Source organism: Abramis brama (genome assembly GCF_963993115.1).
Source record: "Abramis brama genome assembly, chromosome: 11".
NCBI classification, from domain to species: domain Eukaryota; kingdom Metazoa; phylum Chordata; class Actinopteri; order Cypriniformes; family Leuciscidae; genus Abramis; species Abramis brama.
In genome coordinates, this window is record NC_139973.1 from 11,006,815 (window position 1) to 11,025,021 (window position 18,207).

The window sequence follows — 18,207 nt, forward strand, 5'->3', positions numbered from 1 at the left end:
AATTTCATTCTCAATTTTGTCACATTTTTTGCATACAGTTTTCTGTAATGAAATCGTTAATCTGGTTTTAATTTTAATTTTAATCATTTAATTTATTTATTTAAATTTGGCAGAAAATGCCTTCCATAGTGGATTCAGTGTGTGCAAATTAAACATACATTTGTTTTGTATTGATATTATGGTTGTTTCTCTCTCTCTCTGTCTGCATTTGTCAGGTATAAAGAGTGCAGATCCTAAAGAGCTGAATCTCATTGCCTCTCCCCCTCAAAGTGACTTCACCTCTCAGATTGGGAACTTCAAAGCTTTGAGCTCTTTGCTTCCCCTAGTGTCTCGACGCATGTGTACAACAAGTGGAGGCTCTTACTTAAGTGATGGTAAAAGCCTGATGTGAAGTAGACACACTGCAATTAAATCCAAGAATACGATTATATTTGTAGTTTTGTTAAATTTTTCATTTAGAACATTGACACTTGTAAAATGCTTTAATTGATCCTACTAAATGAAAATCATTGATTTGTATTATTGTTTCCCCATCAGAGGCCTACAGAGGTCCATCAGACTTGCAGATTTCAGATGAGACCACCAATTCACTGAGATTTCGATGGACATCTGCAGGAGGGCCTGTTAGTGGCTATGTGGTTCAGTACAGGCCCTTATCTAGCTTGGGTCAGCCAATCACAGCAGAGCTCCGACAGGTGAGAAGAATGTTCATCTTAAATGACTGTTGCTTTTTTTGTGCAAACTATGACACTAACTTTATGCTTATTAAGTTTCTAGTTTTTAAGTTTTAATAATTTTGTTATGTGCTTTTGTCTTTTTAAGCAGTTTTTTTTTTTTGTTAAATATTTCTATGTAGCTTTAATGTATTCTTATTTCAGTTTTAGTCATTTTAAGTACTTTTAACTTTTTTCATCTAATATTTATATTTTATTTGATGAATTATTTTAATAATATTATTTTTTGTTTTAGTTAACAACACTGGTTTACACAAAGTATAGCATAATGGTCTCCAGTAAACTTCAGCCTTTATCTTTTGACCTGCAGGAAACAATACCAAGCAACCAGCAGAGCTACATTTCACGAGAGCTGCGTTCAGGCACAGACTACCTGATCACCGTTATTGCTCAGTACCCAAACAGCTTGGGAGAGTCAGTGTCTGCCAAGGCCCGAACAAGTGAGAACTGCACTTAGTAGAAATATGAATATTTAATTCAGCTTAACTCTGAAAACAACTCTCATTCTCTCTTAACCCAAACTGCCCTCTAGAGCCTCTCCTGGGTGTGACTACACTGCGACTGGTCCAGGCCGGGTTTTTTACTCTGGCTTTGGGCTGGGACGCTCCAGCTGACCAAGTACAGGGTTACAGAATCACTTATGGACCTACAGGTGAGAGAGACACACAACTACATGCATACTAATCCACGCATGCATACTAATCCACAATTCTATTACATTTCTCAATAATTATTTTACTCTTTGAATAGTGAATATTGTGGTGTGAGTCAGTGGAAGAGATTGTAAAGGATAAATATAGAAAGAGATAGAGATGAAAAGGATAACTGGGACAGGCAGCATTGTAATATAAACTAGTTTTATTGCTAGTTTATTGCCATTGTTATTGTCTAAAGAAGATGCAAGTGGTGCTTGCATGTGCCAAAATCGTCGCCACAGTGTTTTTCTGTGGTTTTTCAGAGTGTTGCTATGTGGTTGCTAAGCTGAAAGTCGTACATCTGATCATTCATAGAAGTAATAGCAGATATATGTAGGTATATGATGATTAAATATTCTTGTTTGTTGCACAAAGAGTGCAGATTACACACCAAATGTAATACTTAGGGTGAGGAGTTTAAACCAACCCCTATTTCTAAGTGTGAGCAATGGTAATAGTGATTATCTCAGTGGCAAGCACCACTAGCTAATGATTTTAGCAGTTTGATAAAAAGAAGATGGGGAGGTGGAAGAGTGTGTTTTTGTTTCTCAAAGGCATTTTTATCAATTGCAGGAGTGCCAGTTTGCTTTACCTGGTTGGTATCCAGGTGTGAGCTGGTAGAGAACAGATCTTGTCAGATTAGGTGTGGCCCTATGTTTAATCAGGTTCGTTTTTGAAGCTAGAGGAAGATGTTTCAACCTGCCTGTCTCAGCCCAATGTTGCTTGTAAATGAATAGACTGAAACTGTGTCATTAACTGACTCATGTAATGAAGATATGCTGCGTTTTGTTGGCCGGCTGGTATGGGTTGCTATGAGCTGCTACCACTGTACCAAACTTCAAAACTTTTCCATGTTAAGTCCCGCCTAAAGAGGTATTATCAGTCTGGAGACCCAACAAAATAAGTGAAATATGAGAAAAATGCATTTGTGGCTTATGAAAAGCTATAAAAATGAGGATAACCATGAACAAAGAACTAACTGTGAGGTATGCAGATAAAGAGATGCATTTTTCTTGTGCATGTGGTAATTCATGATTTGTTTGTCCTGATTGATTGGTTAACAGGCCAGAGTGATGCACAGCTGAAGGACCAATCTGTTGGAGCGGAGTCTACTTCTCTGACTTTGCTTGGTCTTAAGTCAGACACAGAATACGTGATCAACTTGTACCCTCTAATTCTCCGCAACAGTGCCTCACCAGCTACCCTGACTGCCCGTACATGTGAGTCCTCATACTTTACTGTTCAAAAGTTAGGGGTCAGTTTTTGTTTTTTTATTAAAGAAATCAATACTTTTTTTCAGCAAAGATGCATTAAATGGACCAATTTAATGAAAGTATTGTGACAGTAAAGACATTTATAATGTTATAAAAGATTTCTATTTCAAATAAATGCAGTTCTTATGAACTTACTATTCTTCTAAGAATCCTGAAAAAAGGTTTCCATAAAAAATATGAAGCTTTTTCAATGTGATAATTAAAAAAAAGGATTCTGGAGCACCAAATCAGCATACTGAATGCATTAACTGTTTTTACTGTGTTATTGATCAAATAAATGTAACCTTGGCAAGCATAAGAGACTCCAAACATTTGAATGGAAGTGTACGGTACATGACAGTCTGAGTCAGCCACACAATATGTTGTCTTCTCCTGCATCTCTGAAGTGTACATGCTAATATATAAAGCTCTTTCTGTGTATATGCCTGTGTTTGCAGTGCGTTTAGAGGGAGTGCAGCAGCTCTCCGTTGAGACCATCTCAAGTAACAGTGTTCGAGTCCGCTGGACAGGCGTGACAGGGGCCAGAGGATATAGAGTCGTTTGGGGCCCTTTCACAGGTCAACACCCAAATCTCAGCTGATTTTTGAAGAGGCTATTTTTAATAAAATGTTTTCTGCAATGTGATAAAGTAATGCATCATCCAGTGAGGATGTCTATGAGTGTTGTAGATGTGATTTCATTATCCCTTAGAAGCTCATTTACTGTTTTCAGATTCCTGTTTTCTGCTAAGAGTCTTTTTGCCTGTGTTTTTTTTTCAGGAAGTGATGTGGAGACTGTAGAGCTGAGAGGTGATAGTGAATCTCACACTCTGGGGAATATGACACCAGACTCAGAGTACATCGTTACAGTCATCGCCCTGTACAACGGAGAAGCTGAAGGACCTGCAGCCACTGCACGTTTTAAAATAGGTACACAAACACACATGCGGACACATCATCATTTGAAAATAGGTACACAAACACACATGTGGACACGTCAACATTTTAAAAGAGGTATACAAACACATGTGGACACATCAACATTTTAAAAGAGGTATACAAACACACATGCGGACACATCAACATTTAATGGTACATTGGAGTGGTGGATAACATTTTTGAAAGGGATGCACTGGTTTGGAAATAATTCCTGCAAAAGGTAATTTCTCGGGCAATAATTCTAAAATAAACAACTAAATGAAATAAATGCATGTATTGTTCTTCTCTTTCAGATGTTCAGCTTATGTGTAGTAGAGCATTCATTTGTACAGTTGTGTACTTAGTAGACATTGTGTACAAATGGTCTTGAGTTAAGAATAGCACAGAGGGAAAATTTAAGGCAGCATAACAGGAAAACAGATGTGGCTCTTTTTCCGTCTTGCACACAGTTATCACACACAGTCAGTGAGGTGGTTGCTTTTAATCTTGCTATTGACTCACTGTCTGCTAGATCAGAACATAAGAACTGTTTTTTTTCTTATGACTCACACAGACTACAGCAATTGAACGCGTGACGGTGTTTGTATATGCTTGTACATGTTATAGCGAGAGGCAAAGAGAAAGAAGGGACTAACTGTCTATAAATATAACAGGACATAAACTTCAGAAAGATGAAAGCCATTGTTTTAATATTTTATGGGTCTGGAGGGGAGATAAAGCTAAAAGATGTTTAATGCATTTGGCTTTTAGAGCGCTCCGAGCAACAGGTCCTGAGAGCTACGACAACAGGACCCAACAGCATCAGATTAAGCTGGAACCTCATACAGGCCGCCAGAGGTTACCGACTGGAATGGAAAGCCGGAGAGAGTAAGAAACTCTTTAGTAAAACACACAAACACACTAAAAAACCCCAGGATTTTACTAAATTTAACAGTATATTTCTCAATACAACACTGTATTTAGATAATTTTCTGTCGTAAAAAATTACTGTAAAAAAAATAGCCATATGCATTGTGGGATGTGGGATTTTATTGTAATTTACTTTAAATGGATTTTCTCTCAGCCAATGCAATTGTGTTACACAACACAAATGATTGAACTGTATTACATAGAAAGATACGCCTTGAAATCTATACTATATATGGCAGTGTTGTAGGGAAATAATATTTTCTAAACAGTTAAGGGGTTGTTTGCAATGCAGTTGTATCTGATATGAACAATCTGCATACAAAACATAATTTTACATAAATAATAAACTAAAAAATACCATTTGAACATTACAAATGAGTAACTAAAAGTGACTACAGCAACAAACTTTAATATTTTTTTATTAATCCTGCTGACCACAGGAGGCCGAGTTCAGAAGCAAGATTTCCCACAAAGCACCACCAACTATGAGCTCAGAAATCTGCAGCCTAGCACCGAGTACATCATAACTCTATTTACACTCTATGATGGGCGAGAGGAAGCTACATTCTTTTCAACCAAATCAACAGGTCAGAAAAATCATTTGATGGAAACCAATATGATATTGTTTGAAGTTCACTATTGCAGTTAAACATAGACACAGTGGTGAGTGTGAGACCACTAGTGAAAAATATTTTTCTAATTTTCTACAGATTTTTCTTTTCATTAGTTTTCATTTAACATTATCACAATATTTAAAAAAATTGACAATTGACCTTTTTTATCATCTCAAAGTAGCATTCAAGCTGCATGAAACAAGTTTGTGTCAACCTGATGATCATGTTACCCAGCATAGTTTGAAAATGAAACAGATGATCTATAAATAGTACAGACTAGTTAAATATTTATTATTCGTTTTACATTGTAAAGGTTCTTTGTTTAAAATTTCATTTAAAGTTTATAAAACAGTCTGGTGCTTATTTTTCCAGGATGTGACTAAATAAGTTGTTTTTGTTTGTGCCTTCCATGCCTTTCATGTAACATGTTGAATCGTGGGTTGTCTTTAGTAGAGCAGTCAGTAGGTCGTGTCACGAACCTGAGGGTGGTGGATACACTTGGAAACATTATACAACTAGGATGGACAGGAGTCTCTGGGGCAACGCAGTACAACATCAACATACGTAATACGGAATGTGAGAATATTATTCCCTTTTTATACAAATACAGTATGTCAGTATAGCATTAAAATGTTACTTTGTAATACAGTATATCATTCATGAGGTTTCCATTCATTAGATCTGCCACTACACTGCCTGTTTCAATCGATTTACCCATATTTTACAGCAAATACAGAGGTGAACAGAAGAGTTCCTGGGAATCAGACCACTTTTGGCCTACGGGACCTCATTAACGGTGTGCGCTACGCTGTCAGTGTGACGGCACTAGTCGGATCCAATGAAGGGGAACCAGCAACAGTGTACATTCAAACAGGTTTGAGCATGTACACTTTTTTCTGATGTACCAATGAGGTTGTTTTTACTCTGACAATTGTCAAACTCTTTTGAGAGTCATCAGTGTACATATATCAGGTTCATAAATCTGGGCTATGAAAAATGTACAGTAGATCCTACTGAAGACACTGTGGATGCATTATTAATGTGCAATCATTTGGTCTGAAAATAACCTGTGGTAACTATATTTTCAAGAAACACCACTGAGGGTGACCAACTTGCGGGTAGTTGGCAGCAACAGTCGACGAGTCAGGATTGCATGGACTGGTGTTTCTGGGGCGACAGGTTACCGGGTTACCTGGAGACAAAGCAATAGTAGGATCTGTTTTTTGCAAACACTAAGGTTTCCTTTTTTAATTATTAAATAATTTATGTTGGATTTAATCAGTCAGCTGCTCTCTCTCTCTGTCACAGCTGCAGAAGAATTCCGTGTATTAGGTGGCGATATCACTACCTACACTATAGATGGGCTGCAGCCAGATGATTCTGTTGTTGTGGGTGTTGCTCCAGTGATTGATGGGCAGACTGGAGAAGTGGTCTCTGTGTCTACTAGAACCAGTGGTTCTACTGGAATAGTCACAGGGCTACGAGTCGTTGAAGCAACATCCACAAGGATACTAATAACTTGGACTCCTGTGAATAGAGCAACGGGTTATAAAATCACCTGGCGGCGTAGTGATGGTACGGACAGCATTAAATTTAGTGCCCTAAATTGATGCTAAGATGGAAGTGGAATTATTTTCTTTTGCTTTTCATATTGTAGGAGTGGAAGCCTCTGAGAATGTGCGCGCTGATGTGGCTTCCTTTGCCATTGATAGACTCCAGGAAGCTGCAGCCTACCAAGTATTAGTCTCAGCCCTTTTTAACTCACGGGAAGGGCCTGCTGCCACTGTGACTGCAAGGACAGGTAAAACTCCACAGATGTTAATTCAGTAAGACACAACCATAAGCAAGCATTCTAGACATGTTCACATGATTATACGTGTCTTTTTGTTTTCAGAAATATTCAATTAACCATACACGTGAAACTTTAAAATGCTTTTAGTAACCATAAAATTAAAATGGGCAATTCTTATTTTTTGTGGAGTATTGCAGAGTGTGTTATAAATGATTTATCCATGCATATCATAAAAAAAAATCATGTGCCATTGTAATCTTTAATCAGAAACATTATCCTCCCCTTCCCCTCACAACGACATCTCTTCTCTGATAATGTGCACCGTCATGAGGGCTGGACAGTAATCTCTCTCCTTCAGCATCCTTTCACGTAATGGCAGCAGTTAGCAAATGACAACAATCCTACAATCTAATCAATTTCCGATGGACAAAATCAAGTCCCGCCCTACATTTATTTTTGTTTGAGAAGCTATTACACTCATATATATGTCACAATAGGGAAGAAAAGACCATTTCTGAGCTTTCAGCAATAAGAAAGGTTTAATGTCAGTCTAATTTTTAACTGTGCCTATTCTATTTTTCAGATCAGGCCATAGTGGGTCGCGTCACCAATTTACAGGTGCTGGAGGCCCAAGGGCAGGTTGTTCGAGTCAGCTGGGTTGGAGTTCAAAATGCGACATCATACAGAATACTCTGGAAGAGGACAGATGGTCAGATTTCTACAAATCACTCTACAAAAATTCTGATACTTGCTCTGATGATAATATTCTGGCACCGTTCCTAAATAATATAAAATTGAATGAGTTAAGAGTCAATGGCAAAGGATCTGGATGAACCTATTAAAGAAAGTGAAATAATTGAGACAATCTCTACGTTGAAGAATAATAAAAGCCCAGGACCCCACTGATATATAAATGAATTCTATAAAAACTTTAAAGAACTAGTTTCTCCGTTCTTATTAAGAGCACGTCATTATGCGCTGCAATCTGGTACAGTGGCGCCCTCGTGGAGGGATGCAACCATTGTTGTAATTCACAAAGAGGGCTAAGATCCTGCTGAATGTCAATCATATCGGCCTATTTCATTGTTAAATAGTGATTTACGTATATTAACTGCCATTCTTGCAAAAAGGGTATATAAATGAATTAGTCAAATTATACATCCGGACCAAAACGGATTTTATCCCAGAGAGATATTATGGAGATAACATTCGTAGAGCATTAAATATTATGAGCTATACAAAATCTACAGGTACAAAGGCAGTATTCTTACCACTTACCATGCTCATAAGGCATTTGATCTGGTATCTTGGCAGTATCTGATCCAAACTCTTAAACGGTTTAAATTTGGCCCCAATTTCATAAAGTGGGTTCAAACACGCTACATAAATCCACTCGCCTCAGTGAGAGTTAACGGTTGTAGATCTGGACGCTTTACTCTAGAACGTGGATGCAGACAAGGATGTTCATTGTCGCCCTTGCTGTTTGCTATCACCATCGATTCCCTTGCTCAACTCATTCGGGACGATTGACGATTGCAATTGAGGGAATTATAATTGGAGGAGAGGAACATAAGTTGTCGTTACACGCCGATGATGTCCTACTTTTCCTTACAGAACCTGAGACAACAATTCCATATTTAAAAAAGCTAATTCTCAAGGATGGGTACTACTCTGGATATATAATGTATATGGATAAAACTGAGGCCATAGATGTTAATGGTCAAATTTCAAAACAAAGCCAAATTAAAAGCAGGTTCAAATGGCCCAAGAATGGGTTTAAATACTTGGGCATCTTTATTCCCCCCTCTTTGGACCAGTTATATGACACAAACTGTAAAAAAGTGATTAAAAATATTAGTGAAGATTTAAATCGTTGGACAGCTCTCCCTCTCACTCTGATTTGCCGTGTTGAACCTATTCGTATGAATGTCCTGCCGAGATTACTCTATTTGTTTCAGATGTTACCTATAGAAGTGCCAAAATCTATCTTTGATTTGCTGAATAAAATAATTTTTAAATTTGTTTGGCAAGGAAAACGGCCAAGAATAAGGTTTAAAATAATACAATTGCCTAAAACAAATGTTTTTTTTGGTCTCAAACCAATACTTTTGGGCATCTCAGTTGAGGCCGCTGGTTTCATGGATGAGAGAAGACACACAAACCCGGTGGATCAATTTTGAAAAGAGCCTGTGTTCCATGCCCCTTAAAATAGTACCCTTTTCCAGTGTATTATTAAAAAATGCCTCCATGGGTGAATGGACCAAAGTTTTGATATTTACAACTGACATTTCCTCACAATGCATAAAGAACTAGAAATTATTTTAAAAAAACTCCCCAATAGAAGGTTATTTTAAAGAAATACAAATTGGACATGCAGTCAACAATTTTTTTTCTAAAGGATATTTTTGTCTCAGAATTCAAATAACACATTACAGTTACATTACATTACATCAAGGAAAAATGGGAGGCCAAAATGAATGAAACAGTTCCTCTTGAAACTTGGGAGGAAGCTTATGGAGAGGTACATCTTGTGTGACCAATGTCTGAAGGGAATTCAAATGGAAGATAATAACTAGATTTTTTCGAACTTCATAGATAATTGCAAAATGGAATCCATCCTGCTCAGACAAGTGCTGGAGAAATTGTGGCCAGCATGTTGGTAACCACACCCATATTTTGTGGTCATGTCCAAAATGAAGAAATTACTGGAAAGATATATTTTATACACTTAAAGAAATCTTCCATTATGAAATCCCAGAAGACCCCATGATAGCCCTTCTAGGTGTGCATCCAGAGGGCCTTGAGGGTAGAGCTAAAATATATTTACTACAAATTTTACTCGATGCAGCCATGAAGTGTATTACATGCATATGGTTAAAACCTGACCCTCCATCATACAACGCTTGGATTCAAAAAGTATGGGAGTTGTACGAAATGGAACAAATCACATTTGCATTAGGACTTCAGAAAACTGTTTTCTTAAAGAGGTGGGCTCCCGTAATGCCTTTAATTCTCTAGTGATAATGAGTTATACTATCATATCTACCATGTGTTCATCTCTGCCTTTCTCCATTATTTTTTTAATGTCTCCCCTTCCTCCCACTGTACTAGGTGTATTTGTTTTCATTCTCTATATAATGTGTACGATATAATTAAGTTTGAAGAATTGTCAATATTGTGGGAACATGATGGACTAACATGTTAAAACCCAATGCCATACTGTATTGTATGTAATGCTGTGGTTCGAAATAAAAATATAAGTAAAAAAAAAAGAAGAAGAGGACAGATGGTGAGATCTTACAGTGATTTTAAAGTAAACATTCACATAGTCAATTCCTATAGGAAAGAAAAATCACCCATGACATCTTTGTTATCTCAGCTTTCTCCCAGACTGCAGTGATATTAAATGAGATACTTTTGCTAATACTAAAAAAAATTAAATCAAAATGCAAAAAGGTTTTGGTGTTGGTTTGTGACCTCCAGGGGTTAAAGCTCATAAAATATGTAGACTATAGACCATGATAGAAAAATAAAATTGTGAGTGTGATTATAGGTGAAGAGGAGCAAAGTCAGCTGGTTGGTGGTAACGTGACAACAGTGGATCTGAGGCAATTGGATGAAGGGGCACAGTACGAGGTTAAGGTTTTGGCTCTAGTCCGGAACAGAGAGGGCCCACCCGTCTCTGTCAGAGTCACCACGGGTGAGTGCTGTTTGTTTGTTTCCCTGCTTTTCGAGTCATATGTACTTATGTATGTTTTTGGAGAAGTTCATAACCGTATTCACATACTTTTCTATTCTGCAGAATAAATATATTCACAAAGTGAACAAAATAAAGACGTGAACACTTTTCTTTTGATTGTCTTTTATTGTGGCTTGGTTAAAGATCAGAGCAGGTTTAATAGAGATGTTTCCTTATGAAAGTGCTTTGAATTTACTGTTTGTCGTCTAGGGAGACAAAGGGTGACAAGAGTAGAGGGTTTGCGTGTTTTGGATTCGACCCCAGGGGGGCTCCGTATAACCTGGAGACCAGTGAGTGGAGCCAGCTCATATCGAATCTATTGGATGTCTTCACAAGGTAGTTATAAAGGCACACATGTAACCACATACACCAGACACAACTAAGTTTATGTAATGTTTCTATTATGACTAGGTGAGCCTGAATCAAGTCGCCAGATTAGTGGTGATGCAACTTTTTATACCCTTGATGGACTGCGTCCTGGTCTAAGCTACACTGTAAGATTGTCTGCTGTGCTGAACAATGAAGAGACTGAAGCTACCTCTATCAGAGCAACCACTGGTACACATGACACAGTCTATCTCATATTTTATTTCTCTGTCTTTTTCCAGCCTCTTTCATTCATTATTTCTGTCTCTTTTTTATAGATGTCCTGCCACCCGTGACTGGTTTGAGTGTGACAGATATTACTGAGAATTCAGTCCTTTTAGGCTGGTCACCAGTAACTGGAGCTACAGGCTATATTTTACGCTGGATAGAGGGAGAGGGTGAGTCTTCCAAAAGTTCAGGAATTGATAGTGTGTGGTTTATTAAGGATCAAAAACACAATTAGAGTTGCATTTAGTGTATTAAATACTCTCTCTCTTTAGACACAGGAACGAGTCAGTCTGAAACGCTGCCCGGAACAACCACCTCGTACCGTGTGATGGGTCTACAACTGGGCCGTCTATACCGTTTCACTGTGCAGCCAAACTTCCAAAACCAGATTGGACCTGAGACCACCGTGGAGGAACGAACAGGTTATACGGTTTCTGTCTCTTTCACTACTGACTACAGTATAGACAAATTGAAATAGTTTAATTAATTAATTAACTAATTGTTATAGTTAAAAGCATAAAACACATGTGAAGACTTCAGATGCATTGTGCACATATTTATTTAAAAATAAAAAAAACCTAGGGCTGTCAATGTTAACTCGTTAACGCATGTGATTAATTTTTGTCCAGTTACTTTTTCTGTGATTAATCGAGCACATTTTTTTAAACGATTGGTAGCACTAAATAAAACATACTATTAAACATAATATTATTGGTATTTTAACAAATGTAAGTACTTATTTCAGTATTTATATGCATTTGTGTTCAGTATGAGCAATATATTTAATTTACCATTATTTTTTACTCTAAAATAAGTACCAATGATGTTTATAGAAAATACAGGTCTGACTCTTTTTGGGTTTATTTCATACAGTACTCTCTTGACTTTGAAGTTGAGGCAAATTATAGCTTGCAGTGTGAGTATATTATACTAGTCATTCACTGGGAGATGTTTCGCTCACTACATGCTCTCACTACTAGCAATTTTTTTAAAGTTACAGAGACCAAAAAATGGTCATAGTGCTTGATGTCATGTTGTACTTTAACACACTATCAATGTGCAATGAACATAGTCATTATTTATACAGAAAATAGCTGTGTGCTTATATTAGCTTTATTTTTTTTAGCATAGCTTTATTTTTACAAGCCAAGATTTCATGGCTGTGTAGCTGGGTAACAAATGTTTCTAGTTGTTCTGCAAACAGCAGTGATGATTTAACGGACTACATGAATTGCAACATTGTTCTTCTGACTGTATTGTTCTTCAGCTGTATTCATAGCTTAATATGTTTAATACATCCATGTTTTAGTGTGTGTTGGAGGCCGTTTGGATGTGGTCTTCCTTGTTCCTGCATCTCGTGATCGCTCTGGCCCGGGAGCACATGTGTTGTCTCTGTTGGCTAGTTCTGCTAGATCCTTCACCTCCATCGGTCCCAGAGACTCTCAGGTGCATTTCTTTCTATCTTTTTATACTAGGTACTATGTACTATACTATGTACCGTAGTCATGGTATTCAAAATTGTATTTATTTATTTTTTTAATAAATTGAGAGTACCCTCTTCTGACAGAGTGAATGAAGCATTGAGCAGGCCAGTGTTAATGAAGTGCTTGTAATACCTGTTTGCTCCAGATGGGGGTAGTGATGTACAGTGAAGATCCAAAAGTGCGCTTCCTCCTCAATCGTCATAGCAACAGTGAGAGCCTTCTGCGGGATATTCCATCCATCCCATTCAATGACAGACCAGGAAATAATATAGGTTCGTTTGTATGTTTTAATTTTTAATTAATATTTTTAAACTTTGTGGCTATCCTGTTTTGATGTTGGTGTACCATAAGTATGTGAATGTCCAGGTCATGTTATATATGTACATTTTTCCATAGTAATGAGAGCATTGAAGTTTTAACTGTGACAAAACATAACACCAAAGTTTAAAGGACAAGTTCGGTATTTTACACTTAAAGCCCTGTTTACAGATTGTTTCTGATGAAATAGAACGGTTAAGATTAAAATTTGGACACATGCTGCTGTCCCGAGAATTTTAGGTTTCTTTCGCTTTCCCCCCCACCTCCAGAATGGCTGCATATGTGCACTGGAACAATCCTTCCTAAAACACATTCAACTTTCGTTTACAAAGACGTGAAACTCACCGAGTGGTCAGGGGTGTTCACTGATATGCTCACACAAAAATCACTGCAAAAGATGCTTTCCAACAGGTTTTATCGTAGTTTTTGTCCAACTCCATTGACTTGTATTGGATGTGCTGTGAGGTACGGTATTACTCCGCCGGAAGTGGGGTTGTTTGTATTCTTTCTGTAGGAGTGTCTATTATTCAAGCACGGAAGAATGTACGGGTGTGAGGCGTTTGGAAAAATAGGTCCACAGTTTTACAACGAATGGTAAAACACCTGTTGGAAAGCATCTTTTGCAGCGATTTTTGTGTGAGCATATCAGTGAACACCCCTGACCACTCGGTGAGTTTCACGTCTTTGTAAACGAAAGTTTAATGCGTTTTAGGAATGATTGTTCCAGTGCACATATGCAGCCATTCTGGAGGTGGGGGGGAAGCGAAAGAAACCTAAAATTCTCGGGACAGCAGCATGTGTCCAAATTTTAATCTTAACCGTTCTATTTCATCAGAAACGATCTGTAAACAGGGCTTTAAGTGTAAAATACTGAACTTGTCCTTTAATTTAATTTCAAAATATATTTTTTTTTCATCAGAATCTAAATTATATATATGGTATCATTATGTTGAACGTGAGTGTACTGATATTTTATGATTTTATGTGCAGGCCGGGCAATGACATACGCGCGTCAGTTTTTGCTGAGCACGGCAGCAGGTCGGAGGTCTGGCGTTCCTGGGGTGGTTGTTATTATCGCTGACGAGAAGTCAACCGATGATCTTAGCAAACCTGCTGCCTCTGTTAGAGCCGATGGTAAGCCATACAAAATCAGACCCAACATATTAAATTTACACACACACAGCAAACCATCCTGGCTGATCTGTCCCATGTTCATATGAGTGAGTTAGCACTGTAATAACTCTGTCCCTCAGGTGTGACAGTGTTGGCGGTAGGAATTGGACGGGCAGACCCTACAGAGCTGCGCTTGGCAGTGACTGATGGCAGCACTCAGAATCTGATCTTTGCTCAAGACACAAATCAGCTCTACGGTCTCCACCCCGACCTGGCAGACCTCCTCTGTGGCCTTGCACGGGGGAACGGTGGCACGGTCAGATACAATCCATCCGTCTAAGCTGTCATTAATGTCATATCATCATTTTTTTATTATGACGCTTGCTTGGCCTGTCAAGCCTGCGAGAGTCATGATACAGCAGAAGGTTTCAAACCTCTCTGATAGTGTCTATTGATGAGAAAAGAAGACCTGGTACAAAAAAGACTCACTTTGATTTGTTGTCTCCTTTTAGCCAGGGCCTTGTACTGCAGAGTGCCCCAGGGTAAGTGTGTATTGAAAATACACAAACACCCAAACATAATTACACATAAAAGCTGCATATACACTTAAGCAAGTTTTGTTTTTGTTTACATTTGCACATCTACATGCAACTTGTACCACAAAAGATGTTTACTTATGTCTATGTTGCAGGGTGCTAAAGGGGAACAGGGTCAGAAGGTAATAATTATTGTGGTGTCTTTCTTTTTGTTTTTGCAAGTTGACTTGTTGGCCTTTATTTTTACTGTAGTTTTCTTGTGAATATATTATGTCTTTTTGTGTGTATACAGGGTGAAAGAGGCAGAGATGGAGTAGATGGAAGGAAAGGCGAGCCTGTAAGTTCATCTACATGCACGTTTAGCTGTGTTTGTTCATCTACACAATGGGATGCATTAATTCTTGCTTAGAAACAATTTGTTTCTACATGCTTGAGTAAATGTCTGTCTAATTCTGTGTGTTTGTTTTTTAAATAGGGTCGTGATGGTTTATCGGGTCGTGAGGGCCCCAGAGGACCAGAGGGTCCACCAGGTCAACCAGGCAGTGGTCTGGGAGTGAGAGGAGAGAAAGGCGAGAGAGTAAGTGGCACTTAATTATGCATACACACATACGCACACAGATCACACATGTTGATATACTCTCACCCTCTCTATTTGTTTCTGTCCATCTTTTTCAGGGTTTTCCAGGATTGGACGGCAGTCCAGGTGTTCCAGGTCGTTCTGGTGCAGTTGGAGTACCAGTAAGAATGAAACATGAACAATGTAATTAAGTGGTGCTGTTAAAACAGGTATTTGTGGATATATGTACATCTAAATGCAAAACATGAATGGTAATAATCAGGGCTGGATGCATAATAAAACCTCTTAATCTCTTAATTATTTAAATCCCCTTTAAAACAGTGCCACTTAAAATATTAAAGCTAAACAAATTATCACTTACTGATTTCTAACGTAAGTTCATTGTGTGATGACATTCTGTTTTTTAGGGCAGTCAGGGATTACCAGGTGTTAGAGGAGACCCTGTGAGTACACATTAACAAACTACATATATAGACAAAAAACATACACAAACTCTTATAAAATGTTTTATCTGTTTTGTTTTACAGGGAGAACCAGGTCTTGTGGGGCCTCAGGGATTGAAGGGAGAGAAAGGGGAAAGGGTAAGATATTGAAATTAAAATTAATCTCTCACTGCTCTACTCTACCCCTTTATTTAGCAGGATTTTACTATTTACTACAGGGGGAATCTGGATCTGCTGTTGGAGGGGGTTTACCAGGCCGTAAAGGAGAGCCAGGAATCCCAGGGATCCCTGTAAGAAACAAGAAAATCACTCACACCTGCACAGTGACAAAAAAGCAGCTTGTATGAGCACTCAAAAAAACAACAGGGTTATTACATTACCCATTCTATGTCTCTCTGTCTTTTTAGGGCACTCCTGGTCGTCCAGGTGTGGTTGGGGCAAAAGGAGAGGCAGGTCCACAAGGTCTGTCTGGACAGGATGGTCGCCCTGGGTTGCCAGGCTCTCCGGGGCTTCCTATTAAGGTCAGAATCCTTTGCCTTTTCTGTTTAAAGTGTCTCTCAATGTGCAGTATGGCTCCTCTCCACCACCCCAGATATAACAGAAGGCTTGATGGATGAACTCACGGCTTGATTGGACCCCTGTTGTGTCAAAAGTGATAATACCTTTCAGTTTTATGGGCGTCACCATCTTTGATATTTCTTTGGACACTGTCGCTATAGTTGCTCATAAGAGAATACGGGCTTGGCTCCTGTTGCACGTTCATACAGATAGTATTCGAGATGCTACTGTTAGTTGCTATGTAAATGGGACATTTTGAGACTTGCACCTGTAATTAAATGTAATTCATTGTTTTCACTGTTTGAAGTTTCAGATATGCCTTCAGCTAATCATGTACCTGTCTGTTTTTGTGTTTCATTTCATTTTCCTGCAGGGTGACAAAGGCAGCCCTGGAGAGAGGGTGAGTCGAAATAAATTCTTATGATAAAATTCCTTCTCAAAAAAGATATAAGATATTGACAGTATAACAATAATACAGAACAAATATTATGATATAAGACAGGTTTACAGGTTTCAAATATTATGAAATAAGGTTTACACAATGGTGTGTAAACCTTCTAGAGTTACACTGTCCAAAAGCGACAAAGCATGTTTAGGCTGATTCAATAATGTAAATGTTAAACAATTTTTCTGACACTCAATTAATTTATATGTTACCACATGAAGCATGTTTTTAGTCTATTTTTCAGTGTATGTTAAACATACAGAAATATTATTGAGAAACACCACACTCCACTGATATAAATGAAATTAATTTTACGATGCATTTCTAGTGAATTTGAAAGCAATAATAATTATTTTATATGTGGAGAAGCAGTGCCCTATGTTGTTTAAGGATTTAACAAGCATAAAGTAATCTAATCACTGTGAGAACTCTCTGATGGCATACTTACATCTGTTATGACAGTTAGGCACATTTCTTGAACATAAATGTTTTGATCTGTTTATTCTGATTAATAGGGTCCTCCCGGAGTGGGCAGTGGGGTAGCTGCCAAAGGAGATGCCGGTGATCCCGTGAGTGTTTTCATTATTCATGACAAAGTGGCAGTGTAAATGGATGTTGACGTGTGTATGTGTGACTGCTGCTGTAAACTGGTTGTGTGTACTACAATGTGTGTTTTTGAGTTTTTATTGAATGCACTTAATGGTATTTGTGTGTTTTTAGGGAAGTCCTGGACCGTCTGGTCCACAGGGCCCACGAGGACTGACTGGACAAAAAGGAGCTAAAGGAGAAACTGTATGTTTTTGTCTGACATATATATATTTATTATTATTATTATTTATTTATTTTTTTACATTGTAAGCAATTTTATTTGTGTGGGTTTTTGTAAAATGTCTGGTTTTCTTGTCTATGGATGCATTTCCTTAACCTGGCCTGTGTGTGTGATGGTGTTGCAGGGTGAGAGTGCTGAGGGTAAACCAGGCCCCCAAGGAGACACCGGAGACCCTGGTGATCGGGTATGAAAATCTTTCACTAATATGTTTCATGCTCACTCTAACATTCATTCTTATTCTTCTTTTATTCTTGTAATTTTGTTTCAGGGTCCCCGGGGACCTCCGGGTGAAATCGGAAGTAAGGTAAAGAAACAAATTCAGTCCATGACTTTATTGTGACTTGTGTCATCAAACTTTCTAAATGCATAATCTATGAATCAGTTGATGAAGTTTTGTTTTTTATTGTTCCTTCAGGGTGACCGAGGACAGACTGGAGCTCCTGGTTCAGATGGAGCCAAGGTGAGTATGTGTCTATCTACACATGATCTGAAACATCTCTCTATCAATGTATCCAGATTTGTACCTTATTCATTATGCTCTTTAGTGTTCTTCAGGCTTGTTTTGAATGTTATGTGTGCTAAATCATTTAATTCACCTTTAACAAAGATAGTACAACAATTTAAATTAGTGACATT

General features: G+C 38.0%; 1 protein-coding gene across 1 annotated transcript in view; it reads left to right on the plus strand.

The window, feature by feature from the left end:
- The window catches only part of col7a1 (collagen, type VII, alpha 1), a 62,599-nt gene that overhangs the window by 13,230 nt on the left and 31,162 nt on the right, over nucleotides 1-18,207 (plus strand). Inside the window, exons 6-44 of the mRNA XM_084127998.1 lie at nucleotides 216-374; nucleotides 538-695; nucleotides 1,045-1,174; nucleotides 1,267-1,386; nucleotides 2,494-2,649; nucleotides 3,141-3,260; nucleotides 3,462-3,611; nucleotides 4,371-4,487; nucleotides 4,970-5,116; nucleotides 5,594-5,719; nucleotides 5,871-6,017; nucleotides 6,233-6,352; nucleotides 6,452-6,718; nucleotides 6,801-6,944; nucleotides 7,519-7,644; nucleotides 10,489-10,635; nucleotides 10,885-11,010; nucleotides 11,086-11,232; nucleotides 11,319-11,438; nucleotides 11,541-11,690; nucleotides 12,578-12,714; nucleotides 12,898-13,024; nucleotides 14,061-14,204; nucleotides 14,324-14,499; nucleotides 14,696-14,725; nucleotides 14,875-14,901; nucleotides 15,012-15,056; nucleotides 15,195-15,296; nucleotides 15,395-15,457; nucleotides 15,704-15,739; nucleotides 15,824-15,877; nucleotides 15,958-16,029; nucleotides 16,147-16,260; nucleotides 16,671-16,697; nucleotides 17,258-17,311; nucleotides 17,463-17,534; nucleotides 17,696-17,755; nucleotides 17,840-17,875; nucleotides 17,987-18,031. Of these exons, the coding sequence (XP_083984124.1) occupies nucleotides 216-374; nucleotides 538-695; nucleotides 1,045-1,174; nucleotides 1,267-1,386; nucleotides 2,494-2,649; nucleotides 3,141-3,260; nucleotides 3,462-3,611; nucleotides 4,371-4,487; nucleotides 4,970-5,116; nucleotides 5,594-5,719; nucleotides 5,871-6,017; nucleotides 6,233-6,352; nucleotides 6,452-6,718; nucleotides 6,801-6,944; nucleotides 7,519-7,644; nucleotides 10,489-10,635; nucleotides 10,885-11,010; nucleotides 11,086-11,232; nucleotides 11,319-11,438; nucleotides 11,541-11,690; nucleotides 12,578-12,714; nucleotides 12,898-13,024; nucleotides 14,061-14,204; nucleotides 14,324-14,499; nucleotides 14,696-14,725; nucleotides 14,875-14,901; nucleotides 15,012-15,056; nucleotides 15,195-15,296; nucleotides 15,395-15,457; nucleotides 15,704-15,739; nucleotides 15,824-15,877; nucleotides 15,958-16,029; nucleotides 16,147-16,260; nucleotides 16,671-16,697; nucleotides 17,258-17,311; nucleotides 17,463-17,534; nucleotides 17,696-17,755; nucleotides 17,840-17,875; nucleotides 17,987-18,031 (4,298 nt within the window). The remainder of the gene's footprint in view (nucleotides 1-215; nucleotides 375-537; nucleotides 696-1,044; nucleotides 1,175-1,266; nucleotides 1,387-2,493; nucleotides 2,650-3,140; nucleotides 3,261-3,461; nucleotides 3,612-4,370; nucleotides 4,488-4,969; nucleotides 5,117-5,593; nucleotides 5,720-5,870; nucleotides 6,018-6,232; nucleotides 6,353-6,451; nucleotides 6,719-6,800; nucleotides 6,945-7,518; nucleotides 7,645-10,488; nucleotides 10,636-10,884; nucleotides 11,011-11,085; nucleotides 11,233-11,318; nucleotides 11,439-11,540; nucleotides 11,691-12,577; nucleotides 12,715-12,897; nucleotides 13,025-14,060; nucleotides 14,205-14,323; nucleotides 14,500-14,695; nucleotides 14,726-14,874; nucleotides 14,902-15,011; nucleotides 15,057-15,194; nucleotides 15,297-15,394; nucleotides 15,458-15,703; nucleotides 15,740-15,823; nucleotides 15,878-15,957; nucleotides 16,030-16,146; nucleotides 16,261-16,670; nucleotides 16,698-17,257; nucleotides 17,312-17,462; nucleotides 17,535-17,695; nucleotides 17,756-17,839; nucleotides 17,876-17,986; nucleotides 18,032-18,207) is intronic.